The sequence below is a fragment of the Arachis hypogaea genome, chromosome 6 (assembly GCF_003086295.3).
Source record: "Arachis hypogaea cultivar Tifrunner chromosome 6, arahy.Tifrunner.gnm2.J5K5, whole genome shotgun sequence".
Lineage (NCBI taxonomy): Eukaryota > Viridiplantae > Streptophyta > Magnoliopsida > Fabales > Fabaceae > Arachis > Arachis hypogaea.
The window spans coordinates 24,496,975-24,505,700 of NC_092041.1; the positions used below are offsets into that span (position 1 = coordinate 24,496,975).

An 8,726-nucleotide genomic window follows, 5' to 3' on the forward strand; every position below is an offset into this window, starting at 1 on the left:
GATTTTTCAATGAGATTTTTTTATGTTCTCATATTTCAAACTTAATAATCTTGATTGATGGACTAAAATACTTACCACTTTAGCCCACACACTCTTCATACACTTACCAAAATTTCTTTTGGTTGTATTTGGTAGGATTTAAACCCAAAACTTTTGAGATGGAGAGAAAGAGATATGCAATGTGAGCTACAAATTGATGGGCATCAGTACCTTTTTTCTTGTGTCATGGCAGTACCTTTAATAGATGGATGAGAAAAATGAAGAGAGTTGAATACAAACAATCAAGCCCAATTGTGCTGGTCCAATTATGTATCCAAAAAGGGTTAAAAACACATTTGGAGAGAGAAAAATAAAGGAGAGAAGGGAGGGGCATAGCCTAAAGAAAGGAACTAAATAACTTTATGCTATATCCGTCTATGATTTGTCAACCTAATCCTAAAAGAATGACAGCCATTAACCATTTGTTATAGATTGATTCAAATATTCATTGTACTATGTAACAATGGTTCATCGGTTTTGATGGAGGATTGAAGATATAGTGGAAGTATTCAAACTCTTATCATTAGTAGAGCAACTAAGTTGGACAATACAGACTATCTTATAAATTATAATTAAGAAGAAATGAATTTATTTTATTTTTTTTAAAAATATGATTTGGTTAATTAAATATTTTTATATAATAAAAATTAAAAAAAATGTGAATGGATAATTAAAAGATTGGAAGAAGAAAAAAAGGGCCAGGCATAAATAAAATGAGAGTTGTATTGAAGAAAGCTCGGAATTTGAGCGAGTCACCTCAGCAGTCACCACGTACACCAAAGCCATCCTATTCCCATTCCCATTCCCATTCCCATTCTTTCCCCTTTCTCTCTCTATTCTCTATCTCTGATTCCATGTTTCGCATTATCCTCCTCTTCCGCTTCTAGCACCTTCCTCTGCCTCTTCTTCATCACTATCTTCATCACTATCTTCATCTTCCTCTTCACCGCTCCGTAAGTTCACTTAACCTCTCTCTCTCTCTCTCTCAAACTTATTACTTTTACTTCCTCATTCTTTACTCTTCCACCATTCCCTTGTTCATCCCTTCCATTCCCTTCCCCCTAGGTTAGGGTTTTTCATTTTTTTCTCTCTCTAGCAAATTTCCAAAATCGATAAAATACGGTGCGCTAAATTTATCAGTAGCGATTTCCTTTGATTCTAAGTGTTTCTGAAAAAAATGTTATGCTGAATGTTGATTATTACGGCGCATAAGCGAAGGGGAAAAAAAGTAAAATGTAGAAAGCATGCATTTAGAACGCTTTTTCTTTTCTCATTTCTCCGTTCACTGTAGTGATTGGCAGGGACAGTGCCGCTAGAATTAACTGAGAAAAAGGAAGTGATAACAATGATCATTTCACTTGCCGGAATACCTAGCAGTAGCACTCATTGTCGCAAACCTAAACCCTCAATTTTTCTTGTTTCATCTTATCAGCAAGTATGTGTGTCTAATTTTACGCTTTGCTCACTTGCAATTGTGTACCTAACCAGATGGAAATTAAACCTGTGATTATACGGCGTGTTAATAATAATAACAATAGATAATAATAATAATTTTTATTATTATTATTGGGCACTTCTTTGTGGTGACCTGTCTAAATATTTGGCTATATTTTAATAGAACGGGGATACGTAAGATATAAGGCGGTGTTCCCTTTTTCTTTTTAATGTAATTGATAGTTGATTTTCTCTTGTTAACATTGCTCGGTACATGTGGAGTGTGGACCATTTTTTCTTTCCCCCGCGTTTTAATTGATGATTATCAACTTATATTTTGAAATTTTATTTTGTGATTGTGCTGAGGACTTCAATGGCCTTCTGAATGTTATAGCAGTAGAAATTTGCGCAATATATATTAATTCTAGATGTTTTTGCCTTGGAGCTGAGGTTTATTTATTTTATTTTATTTTTTATTTTTAATTTTATAATTATTTTATTATAGTTAAATTCCCTGGATCAATCATGTGTGACAAAGGGGGGAAATCATGTCCGATATGCACTGAGGAGATGGACCTGACTGATCAGCAGCTGAAACCATGCAAATGCGGCTATGAGGTGCATGAATGAATTTCTTAATTTATTGTTGAACTTTGTTGGAAATAAAAATTTTGGGATATCTGATATTTTAGTAGCAAAATGTAGTGACTGTTTACATATAATTATTGCCCCTTACTGATAAGTGATAGATGTGTTTGATTTTATGTGTCTTCTTCCTTCTCCTCTGCAGATCTGTGTCTGGTGTTGGCACCACATTATGGAAATGTCAGAAAAGGATGGGACTGGTGGTCGTTGTCCAGCTTGCCGTGTGCCTTACGACAAAGAACGTATTGTGGCAATGGCAGCAAATTGTCAAAGGTTGTTTGGCTGAGGGGAATTTCTATTTTTTTATGATGTTCTTATTCTCTTGCAAGTCTTTAGTTCAATGATTTCTTGCTTACGTAGGTTGGTTGCTGAAATGAATTCAAAGCATAGAAAGAAAATGCAGAAGTTGAAGTCCAAATCGACTGAAGGAAGGAAACATCTTACTGATGTTAGAGTTATTCAACGGAACCTAGTGTACATAATTGGGTTGGCTCTTAACCTTGCAGATGAAGATGTGAGTTCTTCAATGATGTTGTTCTGTATCTAAATGTTGCTAGATGCATGTATGTGGTGCATGTCATACTCTTATATGTTGTTTCATATATTTTAAATTGTTAATTTATCTTACCTTTTTCATGATGTGTTTTATTTGTATTTTGTCAGCTACTTCAACGCAAGGAGTATTTTGGCAGGTATGGAAAAGTTATGAAAGTGTCGATTTCTCGGACAGCTTCGGGCATAATCCAACATTCTGCAAACAACAGCTGCTGTGTGTAAGTTATTATTGTGTATCGCAATGGTCATCACCCTGCACGAAGTTTCAAGCAGAAAAATTAGCTTGGCTTTTAACTTAGTTTTTCTTCTTCCTATTCTATTTTATTTTTCCTGTGTGAATATGTGCACTGGTTTTGTCATGTTCCTTGTAACCCTGTCATTTATATGTTATATAGTTCAAGTCGTATTTCTGGAATTCTAATTATAAAAGTACTTATCCATAGGTATATAACGTACTCAAAAGAAGCAGAAGCAATTCGGTGTATTCAATCAGTGCATTGTTTTGTATTAGAAGGTAGACCCTTGAGGTAAGAACCATACCTTTTTAACTTTTTTATTGGACAGTGACATTTGTGATGATGTGATGTTTATGGGTTGATGTTTGCATTTGCAGGGCTTGTTTTGGAACCACAAAGTATTGCCATGCATGGTTGAGAAATGTGGTAAATGGTGATATAAGCTGAAATGAATGCTTTGCTAGGACTTAGGGATAACAATTTCTCTGGGCTACTTTATAACTCTTATTTCTTGTCCAGCCTTGCAGCAACAGAGATTGCTTATATCTGCATGATTATGGCTCTCAAGAAGATAGCTTTACCAAAGATGAGCTAGTATTAGCATTTGCAAGGTATTTTTGGTTTCCGACTCATGTATGAGCCCCGTCTCTCTTCTTTGGAATTTTGAATGTATGATGTCTCGCATATGTCTTCTTGTGGCTGGATGACTTATGGACATGTTAATTTGTGAGTGGTATCTAAAGCTTCCGTGTCAAATTTCTTGTAGTTTTGAGGTGCTTTTCTTAACAAGAAAAACCAACATATGGTTTAGTTGACATATCAGATGGACCATATATTTTATAAGTTCTACCTTACACAAATATTTCATGCAGGTTCTGAATTTGTGAATGTAAATTTGTATATTCTCTTTTTATTTGTTTTTTAAATTGCATCCTCCATCATGCTAATTAGTCTTACTCTTTGTTTCCGCCACCCATTTATTTTTCCTGCCTATGTTTAGGAGTTATATTTGATTATAGTTTTGGTCTGTAATTTGGATGTTAAAGGAGTAGAGTCCAACAAATTATTGGGGCTACAAATAATTTGCATCGGCGCTCGGGGTGTGTTTTACCTCCCACAGAAGATGATCCCAGACACATGTCATCAACCTCCAAACTAATTTCGAAAAGCACTTTAGATGTAAGTTTCAGATAAATCACTTATGTTGTGAACTGAGTTACCGGATGAAATGTTTCTGCTGCTTTTAGCGTGTTCACTATATTGCACGTTATTAGGCTCAGTTAACATATCTTAACCTCAACAATCACAGAAAATCGAGAACCAGATAAAGGCATCTTGTTCAGGTAGCGGGACCATGACTTCACCTGCACCTCCTGCTGTGACTTCCTGGTAATTTATTTACCCATGGGTGGTACTACAATTTGTTTTGTTTTATGAATGGTGACCAAGTATTTTTGTAACAGGGTCATGCGTGTTTCGGGTTCTCTTCCACCTGATACAAACTCATCGTTCCCTGGTAATTTGGTCAATAGAAATTTGAGGTATCTAATGATCGACAGGTCCATGTGACTGCAGTTAATAACACTGATAAGTATGCACTTAATGCAGGACAATCAGCGGAAGCTGGAAAAAACCCAGAAGACCATTCTGGTGGTATGTTTGTACCTACAGAGATGGACAAGCATCATAATAGTGGAAATTCTCAGAAATGTGAGTTAGACAATATGGAACTTGTGTAAAATCTCCCTTCTACTATATTTTCTAACCACAACTTATTTGCAGCTTTTGTAGATAGTGATCAAGATATGGTACCTTCTGCTGCAAACTCAGGCTTTCTAAATCTCTCCAAATCACAATGTGATTTTAATATTGACAAATCAATTGGCCTTGATTCAAATCGGGATGTAGAAGGCTTATGTTCAGATTTGTCATCGATAAGCTTGCATAATCACGTGGAAGATCCATATTCTGTTCCTGATTCAGACAGATTACTGTATATGCATGGCTCAAATAATTCATCTCTTGGGAAGCATTTGCAGCAAGATAATGAGTATCCTGAAGAACATTCAACCACTCCAGCTTTTTGGGAAGATGTTGTGGATGATGTACTGAACTTGGATTATGAACAATCAAAGTTCAGCAAAGGCGTCAATCATCTTTCTACAGGGATCTGTTCGCCTTATCTCCATAAGAATGCAGGCCGGTCAAGCCATCATCTCTGGCAACAAGATCAAAATTGTCATGAACATGACTTGGGCAAGCCTTCTGAATCTTTTAATGATGCCTTACAGACAGGATTTGAAGAGCATGTAGGGGATAAAGAAAATGTTAATAAGGTAACTTCAGATATGGGGGAAAGCAGCATTATATCTAATATTTTGTCTTTAGATTTGGATGCATGGGAAGACTCATTAGTTAAGTTGTTGGAGGAAAATGAAGAACCAAGCAAAGCCCTTAAGTCACCAAATTTGTGGAGAAGTCAAGACAAAAATCAGTCAAGGTTTTCCTTTGCAAGACAAGATGCACTTGTGGATGACTCATCTGATTTGGACCAATTGATTGGAATTACTAGGCACGTTTCCAGAGGGAATGTTGAATCAGATGCTTTAATGGAAAACAAGGATATGTGGAGATACTCGAATAACACTGTCAATGGGAAACACCCGTGTTCTGTGCCGTCGATCAATTATGCACTACCAGATAAATTTCTTGGAAGTGAGTTTTTGTGCAATCAATTTTCCTTCACATTGATTTATACTGTTAGTATGCTGTTTCTCTGTTGCTGGTGGCATGGGGTAGGGATGGCAGAGGGTGATTTTGCTTCCTTTGATGTTTATTGTTGTTTCTCCTTATATGTTCCTATCTACTAGGCATTTTGTTATTTGAGTATTTTTCTATATAGATGGCCCTTTTCCTGAGTGTTTCAATCCATTGGATCATGGGCTGGATTGGTAAATCCTTCTGTCTTCAATTGTTGTTATTTATGTGTTCTTTTGAACTGTCCTGTTTGTCGGGCCTTCCATTATAGCTTAGACAATCTTACATATCAAATCTTCCTCTGTTAAATGAAAATGTCAAATAATGTTAACATTTGTGCTGTTAGTTCCATTCACTATCGAGCCAAGTATGACAAAAGAACTGATTTGAGTATAATTGTTTTCTTCAGTGTCAAAGGCTCATGCTTCCAGCCCACCGGGATTTTCATTGTCCAGCAGAGTACCTCCTGGCTTTTCAGGTGGGGGAGTAGAATATAATTCTAGTATTCATGGTGTGTTTCTTTATTGTTTAAGATTTACTCTGCATATCTTCCTTTGCTTTCCCTTTCTAAGTATCTTGACTTCAATGTAGTTCTAATGCATCTAAATCTTCAGGGAAACACTTGTCGCAACAGCATGTTCTTGCATCTGGAGATATCGGAAAGGTTGGAGATGTTCAATTTAATGATCTTGCATTATTGGAAATTGGTAAGGGGATGCTAACAGAAAGGGTAAATAATGCATCTCTTGACATGATGCGGACTTCGTTTCCACAATTTAGCCCTGGTGAAGATGATCCTAGACTCAAGATGTTAATGCACCAATCCGCACCTTTACAGAATTTAAATGTTACAGATCATGCAGGAAATATATTTTCTCCACAAAATGATGCATATAGAATTTCTTCAAGGTTTCTTGATCAATTTCCAGCTAACAATCCATCGATTTACGAACAGATACATTCTCAACAGTTCAGCAATAATGGTCTTTCATCAAATAGCCAGTGGGGTGGTTGGCATGATGCCAGGAACTTTAATGACCTGCCTATGCCGCAAGTATTGAATAATGAGAGAAAGAGGTTTAACAATTCCATGCCTAGCTATTAGAGTATCAAGCTTTTGATCCCTCGACTGTTTTTCTTCCAGAAGAGGATTCACAGTGTTGATCTTTCTCCAACTTTAATGGGCATTCAGGCATCTGTCAATGTAGGTTTCACCTGTCTAAAAAACCTAGAGATTCCTTGATCAATGATGAAATTGTCTGCTGGGATTTCTTTGAGGTCATCCACATCTCAGTTCTGTGAGAATTCGGGTACCCTTAATTTCATTAAACTCTTGGCTATCAAGTGCACAGTGGTAAATGCTAACAGCTGTTTCTTCGTTGCTTAACTTGCAACTTTGGAATAGGGCTCTGATTGCAACATAATTGGCCAGTGGCTGGCGTAAATGGTCCAATTTTTCCCTCTTTTTTGGTAAACAACGTCGGCATGAACTTGGCTTGGAGGTTGTTATGGTAGGTTTTAAGTCCATCGGGTTGATGAGGCTTTTGATATAACAATTGGTATATATCTGTGTGAAGCAGGACCAAACGTAAACAGCTAAAAACCTGTACTTAATCTGATAAAAATCTAACCTTTCTGTTTCCCTTAAGTTTTATGATTTTCTTATATTCCTTCGAACAATATTTTGATTAACCATTTACTTTATATATCTATATGGTGACAAGCCGCATGTTTATGACTTTATAGTGCGCCACACTCAACAAGCTTTGGATTAAATATTGGGTATCTGGTTTTAGTTCGTCAAGGCTTTCCTAAAGCAAATTCTAGTTTTATCCGATACCTTTACAGACCAATACATTCATGGGAAGTTTATTATGATTCATCTGTTATAAAACTGATCTGAATATAAAATTTCAATATAACTAAAAAATTATTTTTAGATTACAATTCTACCCTTTTTCTCTCTCTACAAGTATTGGCTGTAGAGTCGGAAGTCTAAACCTATAAAAATGCCAACTATAAAAATACATACAGACACAAGGAGAATTTCTTCAAAAAAAAAAAAAAGAGAGAGAGAAACAAATTAATATTTGCTAGAGTATTAATATTCATGAAGTTAAAATCATTTCGATTTTTTCAAAAAACAAACATTTATGTACTTTCTGTGAACATTATAAAAAACGTTACAAAATTTAATAATTTTATATAAATACTTCAAAAAGTAATTATGAAATTAAGCTTGCATAATCTGTGTTGGTACTTTTAACATGATATATAAGTGAAAACTTGTGCTGAATAATGTTGTAGCAGAATGGACAAAGAATCTGCGTGCAGTGTGTTCGAATTTCTCAATTCTTTTGTATCGTGTTCTTGATGATTCATTAACGGTTTATTATTACATCGGTAATTTATCAATTACATGATTGAACAATGATTACGTAAAAGCGTTTACGTAGACACTTTTAGAAGAAACTACTAAAGAAGAGTGCAAATATAATAATATATACCCAATGGTTATAGGTCAGAATCGTCATACATAATGAAAACCGAGAACGTTACCAATCAACAAACATATACCAAAGTTGAAGCGTGGAAGAAAAGTAGTTAGCTCTTTGCAGCTATATATATAGCTGTTGCACTAATGTTAGGCACTGCAGTCATCAAAAGTTTTGACAATTCAGGGGCGATTTTAAGTTTTCCTTTAAAGGTTTGCGAGAAGAAAGGAGTTGAAAGATGGCTCTCTCGAAGGTAGGGGTCGTAAAAGCATAAAACCTTAGACATGTTTCCTTCTTTCTCTTTTCTCACGACACCACATGCATGCACCCACCCTGTGGCTAATTTTTTCTTTATATAGATTAAATATGTGTGCAGACGTGTAGTAAGTTCTTATTGGAAGTTTGGGTGTTTTTTTTTAAATTAATATTAATCAAATTGGACTAGGGCAGACAAGTTACAAATTGGAGTATCCCATTTTAATTTTTAAGTTCTTTTATTTTTGGAAACAAAATTCGAAGAGTCCCAGTTGTCATCTTTTGTTAAGAAAGTTAAACAATGTAAATT

At 35.5% G+C, this 8,726-nt stretch overlaps 1 protein-coding gene across 7 annotated transcripts; it reads left to right on the top strand.

Annotated features, from left to right (window-relative positions):
• The first annotated feature begins 734 nt into the window (after nucleotides 1-734).
• On the top strand, nucleotides 735-7,314 carry LOC112696483 (uncharacterized). Of its 7 annotated transcripts, none has more exons than XM_025749278.3 (16): nucleotides 735-992; nucleotides 1,331-1,474; nucleotides 1,979-2,091; nucleotides 2,264-2,391; nucleotides 2,479-2,632; nucleotides 2,782-2,891; nucleotides 3,117-3,200; nucleotides 3,287-3,335; nucleotides 3,429-3,520; nucleotides 3,956-4,088; nucleotides 4,219-4,298; nucleotides 4,373-4,425; nucleotides 4,518-4,619; nucleotides 4,692-5,624; nucleotides 6,076-6,177; nucleotides 6,281-7,314. In XM_025749278.3, the coding sequence occupies exons 3-16, from the start codon at nucleotides 1,999-2,001 to the stop codon at nucleotides 6,769-6,771; spliced, it is 2,604 nt and encodes an 867-aa protein (XP_025605063.1). In that variant the 5' UTR covers nucleotides 735-992; nucleotides 1,331-1,474; nucleotides 1,979-1,998; the 3' UTR covers nucleotides 6,772-7,314. The 7 variants fall into 7 exon arrangements, with proteins under 7 accessions (XP_025605063.1, XP_072052978.1, XP_025605064.1 ...); XM_072196877.1 differs by having other exon boundaries at nucleotides 740-992; nucleotides 6,076-6,144; XM_072196880.1 differs by having other exon boundaries at nucleotides 853-992; nucleotides 2,479-2,681; nucleotides 6,076-6,144.
• Nucleotides 7,315-8,726: the final 1,412 nt, after the last annotated feature.

Bases quoted from the DNA above. Each gene is read 5' to 3' on its own strand.
- LOC112696483 (XM_025749278.3), top strand. From the start codon at position 1,999: ATGTGTGACAAAGGGGGGAAATCATGTCCGATATGCACTGAGGAGATG. The intron at 2,092-2,263 runs GTGCATGAATGA...TCTCCTCTGCAG, and splicing joins CATGCAAATGCGGCTATGAG to ATCTGTGTCTGGTGTTGGCA. The intron at 4,620-4,691 runs GTGAGTTAGACA...ACTTATTTGCAG, and splicing joins TAGTGGAAATTCTCAGAAAT to CTTTTGTAGATAGTGATCAA.